Raw genomic sequence first — 14,223 nt, 5'->3', positions numbered from 1 at the left:
TCCTTCCCCTGGAGTCTTCCACAGCTTCGCAGCCAGCACCTTTAAACACGCTTCGGCCCTTGGAGGTTGAGGCGAGGTGTTACCTGTAGAAGTTTCGGATACTCCATATCACTCTCGGCACATGAGCGGATATCTCTGGAAATACTTCCTCGAAGATGATGTCGACAATTTCCGGCATGTTCTCTCGACCACCACGCATACAGGCCGAGGGGCAACACCGAAGAATCTGGCGGGATGGCAGGGCGGCATACACGCAACAGCGGTGAACGGCAGTCCAGGAAGCTATAACGCGTCACCTGTAATTGGTGGAAAGGGTCGGAAGACAGGGCTGGCTGCGACTGCATCCATCAGTCGCGCCGACATAAACAGTCGCGATGCGACTGGCATGACCATCTTGCATCATGCCGCATCGTCTACAGCTGAAAGTGCCGTAGACTTTGCGCAGGCCCTTCTTGAGCACCCGTGGGCAGATCTGTACATACAGGACGCAGAGAACGGCTGGACTGCGCTTCACAGGGCCTTCTATTTCGGCAACATCGCCATCGCTCGCTTGATTCTGAACCGTGACACGTCAGATATACTGGGCCATGGCTCTGCTGGGTTCAATCAGCATGCGCGGGGCCTAGTGAAGATCAAAGACAAGGAGGGTTATGGTCCCCTGGATTTGTTTGCAATGACCATCAAGGATCGGACGCTGAGACCAGACGAGTCGCCGCTTAACGACATGGACTCCGATGATGAGATGGCGCACGGAGACAGCGGCGATGTCGACGATGAAATGCGCAAGCGGCTGATAACCCCGCCTGTACTGCTCAATGGCGACGAAGTCTACACGTTCGGGAGTAACAAGAACGTCACACTTGGTTTTGGCGACCAGGATGATCGGCAGTTCCCCGAGCGCATCGTCCTCAGACGACCAGATCACCTCCTTCAGAGGTTCTATAGGGAGCATCGGGAGCGACAGAGCCAGTATGGTGTGTCTATGGGCTTGCCACCTCAAGACTCTGGTTTCTTACAGCCAAAGGGCATCGTAGAGCTGCCGATCCATATCCGCAACACTCCACTTGTGATACAGGACGTTCAGATGTCTAAACTGCATACGGCCGTTCTAACCACCGATCCGGTGTCAAACCTCTACATGTGTGGACACGGCCCTGGCGGCCGCCTTGGAACTGGTACCGAGATGACGAGGTATCAATTTACATGCATAGAGGGTGGTGGCCTCAGCCAGAGGAAGGTAGCTGCCGTGTCCCTAGGTCAGAACCATACGTTAGCGGTCACCGATGACGGCGAAATCTACTCATGGGGTAACAATGCTTTTGGTCAGCTTGGATACGCTCTGCCGAAACCTGCTCTGAAAGATGACGATCCTATATCCACGATTCCAAGGCAAATCTTTGGACCCCTGAAGCGTGAGGTTGTCGCCGGCATTGCTGCCTCCCGCATTCACTCCGTGGTGCACACGACTACCTCTCTGTACACATTCGGCAAGAACGAAGGCCAGTTAGGCATAGTAGACTCGGACGCACGCTCGCTCGAGACACAGGTCATTCCGCGCAGGATCGCCGCATCTTTGTTTTCTAGCCCCATTCTATCGGTCTCGGCTATAGACGGTGCCTCGATTTGTCTTCTTGAGAATCGTGAGGTTTGGGTGTTTGCAAATTATGGATACGCCAAGCTCAGCTTCCCTCTAGACGGCTTCACCAGCAACTTTCTGAAAGAAAGCTGGCTGACTACAAAGTATGATACCACGCCAAACAAGATCAAGAAGATCACCTCTGGAGGTGACACCATATGTGCACTATCCACTTCTGGGGAGGTCTTCACTGTGGCCGTAAGTCGACGCGTTGAGGGCTCGCAAGATGTGAGTACATCCACAACCAATCCTAAGCAGATACGTGGAGCTCTTTCCGCACCCTATCGGATATGGTCTTCGCAAAAGAGCCACATGGCAGCAAGAGATGTCGGCGTGGACCAAGACGGCTCCATCATTCTCACCACTGATGTGGGTAGCGTATGGAGACGTACAAAGAGAGCAACCATCAAGAATGCGAATATTACGGGTGCAGCAGAGATCAAGCCTAAAGATTACAAGTTCCAGCGTGTACCTGGGCTGACGAGGGTGGTCGCGGTACGTGCATCAGCATTTGGCGCCTATGCCGCAATACGAAAAGATTGCGATGTCACCAGGAACCAAATCGGTGTGGACGAGCCCAGCCTGTGGGACAACTTGTCGCCGCTGCTCTCGTTTCATGACATGAAGAACTACGAGGAAACTTCTGACGACGATGATCCCGAACCTCGCTTCTGGACTCGCCGCACAGATACTCAAGCTCTTCGCAAGCGTGCACTGAGGTCCAAGGATCTGGAGCAAGAGGTTACGGATATTTTGCAACAGTCCTCCGCAGAACGCACTTACGACATAGCCGTTGGTACCACTACTTCAGATGTTCACATTCCGCTCCACGACTTTATGCTCTCGGGACGATCCCGCGTCTTCCGACAAGCTATGCTTGACTTCCGTGCACAAGAAACGGAGACCGTAATACCAGATCTGTTGACGATTAGGAAGACCGGTAACGAAACTCTTATTCTTTTCCATGGCCTGGACTTCCTGACCATCTTCAATCTTGTTCTCTACGTGTACACGGACTCTCTAGTTGACTTCTGGAATGTTACACGGCACTATCCCACCCTAGCGTACAGGTATCGCACGGTCCGCACGGAACTCCTGAAAGTGGCATCCCGGCTGGAGATGAAGCAGCTCGAACCAGCCGTCCGACAAATGGTCAGCCCGCGCAGGTCGCTTCATATGGATTTGGAAATAGCAATCAAGGAACCGAGCTTCTTCGCAAGTGGTGATGTTATAGTCGATCTTGCTGATGGCGAGATGCTGTTACATTCAGACATCATCTGTCAGCGTTGCCCTTTCTTCGAGGGACTCTTCAGAGGTATGGCTGGAGGGCAATGGCTCGCTGGACGACGCACTGAGGAGTCATCTATCGTCCACATCGATTTGTCGCATGTTGAGACTCATTTGTTTGAACTTGTCGTCCGCCATTTATACACCGATGCCGGAGAAGAGATCTTCGAAGACGTTACGAGTGAAGATCTCAATGATCTACTGGCACTTGACGAGCTGCTCGACCATGTGATGGATGTCATGTCAGTTGCAAACGAGCTTATGCTTGATCGTCTCACACAGGTTTGTCAAAGGCTGATCGGTCGCTATGGTAAGCTGTTTTACGGCAGGAAGTAGAGCAGTAACTAATCAAATATCAGTCAACGCTCGAAATGTCTCTTCTCTGCTCACGGCAGTCGCACCAAGTTCAGTCGCCGAGTTCAAAGACGCTGCTCTAGAGTACGTCTGCTTGAGCTTAGAGGCAGTAATGCAGAACGGGTAAGTACATTTCACCATGTGATTGATGACATCTGACACCCATCTAGGTCTTTGGACGAGCTTGACGAGGATCTTCTCTTGGAACTAAACCAGGTCGCACACGATAATCAGCTCGCATACTTGCCATTTGCCAGAAGTGGCCGTGCTGAGGCTGTGCTCTTTGACCGCTATCCAGAACTCGCTGAGAAGATTGAAAGGTCCAGGCGCGCCAAAGTCGATGCTATCGTACTTTCGAACAAGTATGCTGACACCGATGGGTTGTCATCCTCCTTCAGAGCACAAAGTTTGGAAGAAGTCGCTGCATCTCCTCTGCGGCAACGCACGAATAGGCGAGCATCGAAGGAGATGAAGAGCCCTGCTCTAACTCCGGCACTGAAGGGCAAAAGCTCGGTTCAAGACCTCATGTTTGAAATGTCGGACGGGGAGGATGATGAAGAGCGTCTGCAAGAGAAGATCAAGCCTCCACAGTTTACGAAGCGTTCTACTGAGACAAGCCGAGTTGAGACACCAATTGGATCCCCAGAAGCGTCTTGGGCGGCTTCAACGCAAACCGGGAGTAGAACCTCGCCTGGCGGGTTCGGCAAGGACATGGACATTCCTCTTCAGTCTGTCAGCCCTCTGCCTCCGCCTGTAGTTCAAGCGCCACGCCAGCCCGGACAGCCGTGGGGCACTGCAGCACTATCAGGTGCCAAGCTCGACCTGAAGGATATCATGGCCCAAACCTCCACATCTACCCCATCGAATCTGACTTTGGGTCTGTCTCGCAAGGAGAGTGAGCAGAGAGCGGCAGCCTCCCACGCCAAGTTGTCACAAAAGGAACGTAAGCGGTTACAGCAAGCTCAGCAACTTGGTAGCCCCATTGAGAAACCACAAGCAGCATTTCCCGTCGTGTCTCCATGGCAAGCAGCCTCGCATCGCAAGCCCAGTGTTACTCCTGTTGTCGCTCCAGCACCACAGCCTTCGCCAAAAGCCTCGCCTCAAGCTTCGCGAGCGCCAAGCGCACCTCAGCTTACGATGCGACAAACCATTGCCAATAATGGAGCAGGATCTAAGCAGAAGGGCAAGCGCTCTACATCGCAAGCCAACGCAGAAGTAGCTGGTGCAGCATCGCCGAATCGTCCAGCTGCTAATGAGAGGGGCATGTCTGTCTCAACGGACCCGATACCCACTCCACGATCAGTTCGTCACATACCCCTACCACAACATTCCCCTTCATCTCCCAGCCAGAACCTCAGCATGATGGAGATCCTCTCGTTGCAAGAAGCAGAAAAGATGTCGATCCGCGATGCAGCAGCGAAGCGCAGCTTGCAGGAAATTCAACAAGAACAAGAATTCCAAGCATGGTGGGACGAGGAAAGCAAGCGAGTCATCCAAGAAGAGGAACAGCGCAAGCGAGCTGAGGAACGCGCTGTGCGCAACGCTGCACGTGGACGAAGTAAACCTCGTGGAGGAAGAGGAGGCAAAGGCAAGAAAGATGGGGAAGCGGATGGCGATCGAGGAAAGCAGAGTAGGGATGTGAGCCAAGGACCTGCGTCAGCTTCGAAGACTACGCCTAAACAAGACGGTACAGACCGTGGACGGGGGAGGGGAAGAGGTCACCGAGGCGGAAGAGGTGGCCCAAGAGGTGGACGATTGCAGGGACGACAGCGTGATGGCGCAGCCACTTCTGGTGCTCCTGTCACGACCTTGTAAGCATTAGAGTATCACTTGGCATATATGATAGCATTTGCATTCGCAAGATAGATTCTTGACTGATTGAATAATTACTTCAAATAAGCTTCCAATGTCTTGTTGAACTTCCAATCATGTCAGGACCCAACCAAAAACCACCATGTACTAGATACAGTTTTAGCCTCGATGTTTCGCTTCCTGATGCCGATAGTAGTTATCTGGTCCAAGCAAGATAAGTCGACAATGCCAGCAAACGAGAGGAATACGCTGAGTGTGCATCCATCCTCGACTCTTCAGATGCAAAGACTGTAGACGCCGCTTCCAATTCTGTTTAGAAGTAGTGTCTGACCATAGAATTGTATCCCATATTAGCCCTTGCCTCAAAGCTTCTCGCGGTGCATTGTGTTCGTCAAGGATTTGATCAACTCGGTCAACCAGTGCTGCAAATCCTCGATGACGTGCGTATTCATAGGCGACTTCGCGGGAGACAACTATGTTGTATTAGTGCTACATTCTCTGCATTCAGTATCTTAGAATTGACTTACAACTCTTGCTACGAATCTTGGTTAAGCCAACTGTGCCAGTAAGAGCCTTCAGTGCTTTCTCCGCCTCGGTGTACGCTAGCATTGTGCTGTCTAACGGAACCTGAGCATTGTATTGTAGCAAATCTGCGACTGCTAACAACGATTGACCGGATCGTTGTACTACGAGAATGTCGACCATCCTGTCTGGTACCGGTATTGGCAGAATCAGCCGCAGGTCGCCTTCAGCGCCGTCGTTTGTAATATAGGATTAGTGTATGCGGCAGAACGCGGAGGCGATATGCAAGGTTGCTCTCTCCAGATGTTGTCTCAGACGGCGTCGGCACCGTCTTGTCACTGGCACCAGTGCGCTGGCGCTTCTTCGCGGTTTGCAGTACAGGGGTCTTTCCAGCGTACTCTTCGTCGTCATCCTCAGAGTCCTGTATAACTGGACGTGCTCGCTTAGTGGTCGTCGTCGATGGGCCAGCTACCTGTCTACCGTCATCGCCATCATCGCCATCATCGCCAGTGTCGGCAAACAGGTTGTATGTAACGGCGCACCGTGTGCGAAGCGTGCGGTTTATCGCCTTCCCTTTGCCTTTGTCGGCGTGTACAACGGCGTTGGCTGGCATTTCCAGTCCTGTTTGAGCTGCCGGTGTGGAGACTGGAGGTCCTGAGGTGACTGCCGTCGACAATCCTGTGGAAGCCAAAGCCAACGGCGAGAGCGCAGACCTTGCTGGTCTTGAAGTCACAGAAGTAGACAATGGCGCTGAATCTCTGGGAGCCGAAGGCAAGGGCGAGGGCGCGGGGCCTGCTGGCATCCAAGTCACAGAAGTAGACGATGACGTTGAAGTCGCAAAAGTAGACAACGGCGCTGAAGCTACAGAGGCTGAAGCGGGAGCGGGAGCAGGAAGTGGTGGACAATCTAGTGTGATGCGGCCACTATTGTACAATACTCTGGCTAACTGGAAGGCTGTTTCGCCTTTTGCTGTCTTGCTCATGCGAGGAAACTCGGGTGTTTGGAGTCTTCTCCACGCGAAGAACTCTCCGACAGCATTCCATCGCCTCTTCTTGTCTATACTGTCTAAGCGCTTAACGACTTGACGTCAGACGTTGCTAATGCTCTCGTAGTATTGCTTAACTCCTACAAAGGACTCCATGATGAATTGCTCAGGCGTCAAGACAACTGGCTGTCTTATGTCATATTTAGGTTAGCAAATGTAAGCAGAACAGTAGTAAGTAGCTTGTCTGTATCAGGTGCCATGATCGTCCGCTGCCTATTGCGCTAGGCTGTGTGGAGTGTGAGGGAGCTTGATTGCTATTATTGAGCGAAGCTATCTAATTGCGTAGTGCTACAACCATCTCTTCTCAATCTCGGAGAGCGAGTACTATAAGATCTCGTTCGCTACTAGTGTGTTATTGTCTTATAATATTATAAGCATTAGAGCGTTACTTTGCATATATGATAGTATTTACATTCGCAAGATAGATTCTTATTTAATCAATTAACTACTGCAAGTAAGCTTCTAAAGCCTTATTAAACTTCTGATCATGTTAGAACTGAATTAAAACTGCCTGTACGTAATCATCAGTAAGAGATATGTCTCCTCCATCATCTTCATCAATCTCAAACCCGTCCCACTCCTGCAGTGACGGTAAGTGACTTGGCCATATTCGTGCGGGATGACGGAGTTAGTAGAACCTCAAGTCCGTGCCACGCCGGAATTTCGAAGTAGCCTAGATGGCTCGCAACTGCATGCTCCGCGTCGAAAACGTCTTGCACCGTATTACGAGCGACGTGGCATACGGAGAGTCTGCCTAGGCAGGGCATTGGCAGACGAGTCAGTGATCTGCAATGCCGGCTCATGGGTGAGGATTAGATGAGATATCATAATTTTGTTGTGGATGCATTTGAGCAAGTTCTTGTCAATGCTCAAGCGAGAATAGCGGCAGTTGCTAGACTCCCCGCTAGGACAGGGCTGAGCTATCTTCAGCAGCTGGCTTCTGAGTGGTGTGGGTAAGAATCCCGGGCATGGTTATAGCTGCAAAGCCCACGAGACCCCTCCTGGGTGCATGTCCGCGTATAGAGCAGGCGATCGAGCAGGCCGTGTTTCTTAGGGAATTTATTATTAGAATAGTTATAGACAGCGATGGGCGTACTTCAGTGAAGTACCCCGCGCCAACGACGCTTTTGAGCATGATGTGATACCGTCTTATGGCCGCACGGCCTCTCTCGGCCAGCGTCGCCATTGTAACAATGAATGTTTCCGCTTCAGAAGCTGTATAGTCCGCACAGGTCGGTCCGAAACTACATTGTATCGAACAGTTGACCCCAGCTCGCCTGGCCTGGAGCAGCTTAGTGAAGCCTTTCAAGGCGCACCGGGGAAGCTTACAACGACAATCCGAGAAAAGGGCCGCTTGATTGAGTATAGCCTAATTCGTGGCTGGCTCGATGTGAATGCGGAGAGAAGAGCGAGAAAAGTGTATCTGGTAGAAGATGCCGAGCAGCCGCAACCTTAATGAAGGTTTTTTGCTCGGAAAGTATCTTCAGTGGCGTTGCGGAAGAGGACCATATCCGCTGCGGGTTGGTCTGGCTGGTCCGACGGCGGCGCGCACAACTGTACGCTAAGATATGCACGTCACACCTGCATTTGGGTTTGACCCACTTCACGATTGTGTTTTCGGCTCTACTTATTTGAACGCGAGCCTGGTTCGGCTGCACATAGAGTTTCTGGTAAGCGGCGGAGGCAGCTCCGCTGGGCACGCGGAGCTCCGGAATGTCCCATGCAGAGGTCTGCCAACGTCGGCCATTGTCTTTGGAAACTCAAAATCCATCAGATAGAAATAATGTACAAGGTACATGAGCGGGGGAGGGGGGACATCTCGTGAAACCCAGACCTTGTTGTTTAAAGTATCGCTGTCCGAAGATCGATTGGCTGTGCAGTGAGCTTATAATGTCGTCAATCGTAAGCATCGCATACCGGAACGATAGCTCCAGAGATCCGCTCTAGACGGCAGTCGTAAGCTCGTATAAGCAAGAAACAATGCCAAGGCTCTCTAAGGTTCTTGACATAACATGCGACCTCACGATCCACTCCACTCTTTGCCCGATATGGACAGCGACAACACACGATTCCAAGCCTACAGCACTATCGTTCAGACATCGCAAGAGCCTCTTGTCCGACCCTCCGCTTCCAAGACGTCCGAAAACCGCATTTTCGGTGCTCAGTGTGTCCGGGGTCGGCCCGATGGTCTCGCAAGCATGCTGAGTTCGATTCGAGGGGGCAGCCTCTCATTTCATTTGACAGCTCCGGCACGGGCCGGGCGTGCCATTGATTCGGATCCTCAGGCTCGAAACAAAGTCGCCTTTGTCAAAGCGACCCCGCCAAGATCGTGCGTCGCGGAGCTTGATGGATAGGAGAAATTTGACATTGCTTTTTCGATATACCCAGCCGCTTCCTCCCGCGAACGCGAATCACTGACGCACATTGTCACGAGTCTCGGCACTCCGAGAATAGGTTAATTGGACGTTGATGTGAGTAGGCTGTGTCGCAAGCGCAGAGGATGAAGAGATGACGGTATTGGATACGGTGTGTTTCACAGGCGTTTTGCGGAGAAGAGATCAGCTAGGACGATCACAGGCAAGTCATTTGTTCGCAAGGTTCCATAAGCAATTTGATCGAGCCGCCTTACGACGTCGAGATCTCCGAGATACCACCATATAGCAGGGTACAAATGTGCGCAATACTGTGGGCACGTATACCCCGTTCTTTCCTTGATTAGGAAGCATGATTGTCGAGCAGACCACATGACCAGAATGCGATGCAGTCAAGAGGGGCTCAGCGCTGTGAAAAGGCCCGGCTGGCACTGCAGCCCAATAATGGAGAGTACCACCCACATCTCTGGAATTGTCGACTGGTGTTGTGGTAGGACAACGCAAAGACAAAAAGCGTCGCAGGTTGTCCACGCGATGCATGGGTCTGCTCATCACAGGGAGTCACCCTGTATAGTTTGAGCAAATGCATGCGAGGGGCTATGCACAGCCATCGTGTCTGAATCGCTCAACGGTGCACCATGTTATCAAGGGTTGCTGATGCGCATCCCCGATAGCCTTTGCTATTGCGTTCAGCGGGGAGACGGCAAAGGCGCAGGCCTAGGAAAACGCGGAGCGGCCGATTGCGGGCGAACACTGATGACCGGGAAATGGCGCCGAAGGTTTATGTTTTGGAGGTTGTTGGAGTAAACTTGACCTATCATGTCTATCCGCGGGCAGTTGACTCTCAGGCATGGCCGTATGTAAGAAGAGCTTGCCAGATTCTGACTAGAACTCCACGACGTTCGTCTCATTTCGAGTTTAGTTTTGGCAACGTCACGATGACAGCGATAGCAATCGTGCGTGTTGGATAGGCTCTGGAGTCGCGGACGTGCGTGGGGTGGTGATGAGGCACAGAAAGGAGAATCTCACGGGTCGGTTAACGCCCTGCCATAGCTATCGTGTTCGGGTACGCCGGTGACATCTGAAGCCAATCCCGTTGCATCTTCCCGTAGGCAAGCCAGGAGGAATGTCAGCAGATCGTCGGGATCAGCCCCCGACACAGTAAGACTGGTAGGTTGAGTCTTCAGACAGTGCAGCTCACGTCCACGCGACCGCAGCGGACTTCGAAACACAGTGAGAAGCGGCTTGCCGTGGCGTCTAGTAGTCGCCAAATTGAACCCTGACGTCTTGAGAAATGACGAAGGCGATCACGGGCTAGGTCGAAACCCACGTGGAATCCATGCAGGATTTGCAGGATTGGTGGGTATGCCTTCCGTGGCCGTGCAAGGGTCGCAACATCTCTCCTTGCGCCGACATGTGCGACACTGGCAATGTGGTTCAAGCTTTGATGTCGCCATCTGGCCCCGCCAACAGTCAGCATGATGATCATGCTTCAATATTTCGGGCCGCAGTGAGAATTGACATTGTTGGGAGGACCTCTATACCCTAATGTACCACGGACAGGTTACCTTGTCGTGGAAACAGGATCCCAACCTTGCTACATGACGACCCGGCCTCAGCATATCCACTCTGCGATTGCGTGTCGAGGGCAAGTGCCAATTCGTCGTCGACTGCAGCAAATAAGTATCGACGTGGCTGACCGCCAATGGATAAAAAGCACTGCAGGTCCAAGCAAAAGGCCCATGCTCTTTGATCTTCGCATTTTCCTCATTGGCTAGCAGACCCTCCATTAATGCAACACCGTTACCCGCAATGGTTTGATCCACCAATATCCGTCACGCACCACAATTGGACCTGTTCGAAAGTGCTCATGTGCATAAGTTGGGTCGGCATGTACTCATGTACCTTGGGGCCCCACGCTTCGAGAAGCGTGTGTTTCGCAACCCTGAACAGGGTATAAAACCGGCTGTTATGGGGGCACGTAATGCTTTGTGTCCTGCGCTCCGAAGTCCCGGGACATGAACGTGGGAAGGGAGTTCGGTCTGATCTTGATCCACGTGCTTGCTCGCCGTTCTTCCGCCTGATCAATGTACGTAGTGCGCAGCATCCGAGATCGCATTAATCCTTGGGATAGACGGAAGGCTTGCGACCCGTCCAAAAGTTTTTGCAATCGGTGGTAATCGTGGTGGAAGGTCGTTGGAATATCGGGTCCGAGAATGACTGGTGTTATCTAGCCGACGGGATGCTCTCCGCGTGTTTGAGCGTTGTGCTAATCACGTCAGTGGCAGACTGCGGAGGCACCGCCGATGGTTAGAGCGCAAGTGCGGTGGATGCCGTCGGTCCAGTAATCTCGAGAAAGACGACATAAGCAATCATAGCATGATTGGTACTTGGTCAACGGTCGCGCTGAGCTGCGGCGAGGTGATGGTTGCTTCATGTCTCGTTTTCGCTTTCTAAACGAGCGTCATCGTTCCTTCCGCGTCCGAGAGGTATATCGGATCGGTAAGTCACCACGCTGGCGCCCAGGTCTTGTTAGGGAATGGGAACCAGATTCTGGGTTCGGTCCGTCGCAATTATCGGGTCAATGCCGTGGTGTAGCGGTGAGCGTTAGCCGGAAGCTCGGAAGCGGCAATGAAGGATGAACCAATTTTACATTCGCTGTGGTACATGATATGAAAGAATCCGTGAAGCCTTTTTCCAAATGGGTATTGTGCAGAGTTCCGCCGAGCCGTGTGCGCCTTGCTAAATGAAAACCAACAAAATGACTGCGCCGAAATGGATGATGTCCCTCAGAAATATAATGATGCTTTGCTCCGTGATCCTTTGCAGTCGCCTTGGGTGATGTTAGATGGCTGTAGCGTGGGGCAGTTTGGGAAGACAAACTGCAGTTCTCGTCGAGGCGGTACTCTCTACAATAGTTATTAGCACATTGATCTTGATGCTCGTGGAAACGACCCACATTGCTACCACGTTCGCAGGACATCTTTTGTGTGTCTCTTGATACTTTGTACACCACGCTCGGACGACATAGCGAAGATGGCTGCACTTGTACTGGACCTGTGTATAGTCGCACATCATGCACGACCAAGACCGTCGGTATAGATCCACGTTGTGGATGGGGGAAGCGTGGAATGAAAGCGGAATGATCGGTATGATGAAGATTTAGAATGCTGTCCCAGTCAATCTTGGAGCTGCGCGACGGACCGCCGCCCAAGTTATAAGACTACGGACCAGACGCCGGAGGAGAACGTCAGTGCGGTCAGGTACCCGAGTAATAATGCAGAATGTCAATTGGACCTGGCTCAATGACATGCATCATGGGAGTAGCTATGATCTGGTCCCCCAACGGATCCGGGCCACTGCGAGTGGTCGAGCATGTAGACGCAAGTGGAGCTTGTTTGAAGTCGCTCCGCTTGTGGCTACGGGCGGATGCACCTGGGACATCCCGAAAAAAAGCCCTACAGGGTAGTACCGCTAAGGAGGTTGCGTGTGTAAAGAATCTGACCTCGACCCCGGGCTTAAACTGTGACGGAGCAATAATGCAATCCCGATGTGTGAGTGGTTGATGAATCGTCCGAGTCTGGGCACCACCTCGCCTCGTGTCCCTAGCCTGCGCTAATGCCAAAGTTACGAGCGGTTCCACATAGCGAGAAAAAGCTGATCGACGACCACGGGTCCACGTTGGATGTGCTGCGCAGACGCGGCGTGGGGTTGCGCCGTTGGGAAAACATGCGCGTGGGTGAGGCTGCAGCCACCACCTGCAAGCCTTCAGAGGGCGAACCACCTAGTCCGTATCACGGTGCAGGTCGCAGGATCGGCCTAGGATATACAACCTTCTCTTAATGACATTGCGTCTACTGCTTTCCGCGGGACTAAGGCAATAGCCTGTCGCGCCACTCCTTGCGTGTTCCCCTCTTCTTCTCACACTTGCTATTCGGCGGGTTTCGTACATCCTTCTCACCGATGCCCGTTTCGTGCGGATAAGAACGCGCTTCCCCGAATATTGCGACGACAGCCGCCCGCGAGTAGAATGTTGCGCAATCATAGATGCCGTACCGCTATTTGCTGAGCACGGCTGCCATAGCAGGCTTTTGTTTTGTGACTAACTTTAGCATGGCATGATATGGTGTTGGTCGACGGTTACACTGAAGCCTAGGCTTTATTATCGAGAACTCAATATCACCTCTGGGATGTGAGCGTCCAAGGTTGATGAACCGATTCGGCTCGATATCCTTGTTGCTAGACCATTGGTGAACGCTATATGAGCGAGAATTACTCATTCTTGTGCTTGCGGTTTCGTCCGTTCCATAGTTTCAGTCATACCCGTCATTACCGTGCTTGGAATGAGATGGAATGCTGCCGCTCCATCATTTCGTGACTTAGTCAGTCTGCATTTGTGGATAATCTAATGTGTGGCGGGGGTCTCAAAGTGATCAGAGGTGCAGGTACAGCAGTCCTCTCAAACTTACGACAAGGACTAGACATGCTTCATCACAAATCACACAGTAAGCGCCGAAATCCAGACAGATAGTTTCCCTGCAAGTGGCATGCAAACCATGCTGCGAACAGTTGAAAGGCACATATCCGGCAGGTACATCTACACAACCTATCCTACCACACATGTCAACGGCAGCAACGTGATGTAGTGGATGAGGCGTTCAGTACGACATCTTGCTTAGGTACCTTCCTAGCATGTGCATACTCGTATGTATACTCGAACCAGGCTCTCGGTATATATGCGCGGCACAGGCCGTGTTGCATCTGTATACCAAAGCACGTAAATTAAATGCAAGTGGATGCATGACAACGCAGGCGACCCGAAGGGTGGATACCAAGGATTTGGCTCGGTAGTTCTGGACCTTGCGGAGTGGCGAGACTGTGCAAGCTACGACGTGCAATTTTGGCCTCGGCAGCTCCGAAAAAAATTGTGGTGGATGAGAGTGCCTTCTGGGCGGAATTGCGTGCTTCGCTACTGTTATGGTTTAGCACAGGACCGAATGGAAATTCAGACGTGTGAGGGTCTGGGAGCGAATGGACTGTTTGGGGATCTTGCATCCCAGCTAAAAATGCAAAGTATATCCTGATGGTAGTTGTATATTGCATGTTCCAAATCCATTCACTACACGTTGGACTACATGAGTATGATGCGAGGAGGTTTCAACAGCGACTTGCCTTACCTAATGGGTGTAGATTGT

At 52.1% G+C, this 14,223-nt stretch overlaps 4 protein-coding genes across 4 annotated transcripts; 1 reads left to right on the top strand and 3 right to left on the bottom strand.

Annotated features, from left to right (window-relative positions):
* Positions 1 to 121: 121 nt before the first annotated feature.
* Positions 122 to 5,099, top strand: SNOG_06199 (hypothetical protein; the record flags this gene model as incomplete). Its single annotated transcript, XM_001796529.1, has 5 exons — positions 122 to 3,233; positions 3,334 to 3,400; positions 3,448 to 4,542; positions 4,624 to 4,915; positions 4,971 to 5,099. 5 exons carry the CDS (start codon positions 122 to 124, stop codon positions 5,097 to 5,099), a joined length of 4,695 nt encoding a protein of 1,564 aa, XP_001796581.1.
* Positions 623 to 952, bottom strand: SNOG_20067 (hypothetical protein; the record flags this gene model as incomplete). The annotated part of the gene is made up of 1 exon (XM_001796530.1): positions 623 to 952. The coding sequence occupies one exon, from the start codon at positions 950 to 952 to the stop codon at positions 623 to 625; it is 330 nt and encodes a 109-aa protein (XP_001796582.1).
* A 352-nt stretch (positions 5,100 to 5,451) lies between the features above and the next one.
* Positions 5,452 to 5,794, bottom strand: SNOG_06198 (hypothetical protein; the record flags this gene model as incomplete). The annotated part of the gene is made up of 2 exons (XM_001796528.1): positions 5,452 to 5,562; positions 5,648 to 5,794. 2 exons carry the CDS (start codon positions 5,792 to 5,794, stop codon positions 5,452 to 5,454), a joined length of 258 nt encoding a protein of 85 aa, XP_001796580.1.
* Positions 5,795 to 5,837: 43 nt separating this feature from the next.
* Positions 5,838 to 6,752, bottom strand: SNOG_06197 (hypothetical protein; the record flags this gene model as incomplete). Its single annotated transcript, XM_001796527.1, has 3 exons — positions 5,838 to 6,232; positions 6,276 to 6,534; positions 6,705 to 6,752. The coding sequence occupies 3 exons, from the start codon at positions 6,750 to 6,752 to the stop codon at positions 5,838 to 5,840; spliced, it is 702 nt and encodes a 233-aa protein (XP_001796579.1).
* Positions 6,753 to 14,223: the final 7,471 nt, after the last annotated feature.

The sequence above is a fragment of the Parastagonospora nodorum genome (genome assembly GCF_000146915.1).
Source record: "Parastagonospora nodorum SN15 chromosome Unknown scaffold_9, whole genome shotgun sequence".
Taxonomy (NCBI): Eukaryota; Fungi; Ascomycota; class Dothideomycetes; order Pleosporales; family Phaeosphaeriaceae; genus Parastagonospora; species Parastagonospora nodorum.
The sequence above is the reverse complement of the archived record's forward strand: the minus strand, read 5'-3'. Positions and strand labels throughout refer to the sequence as shown.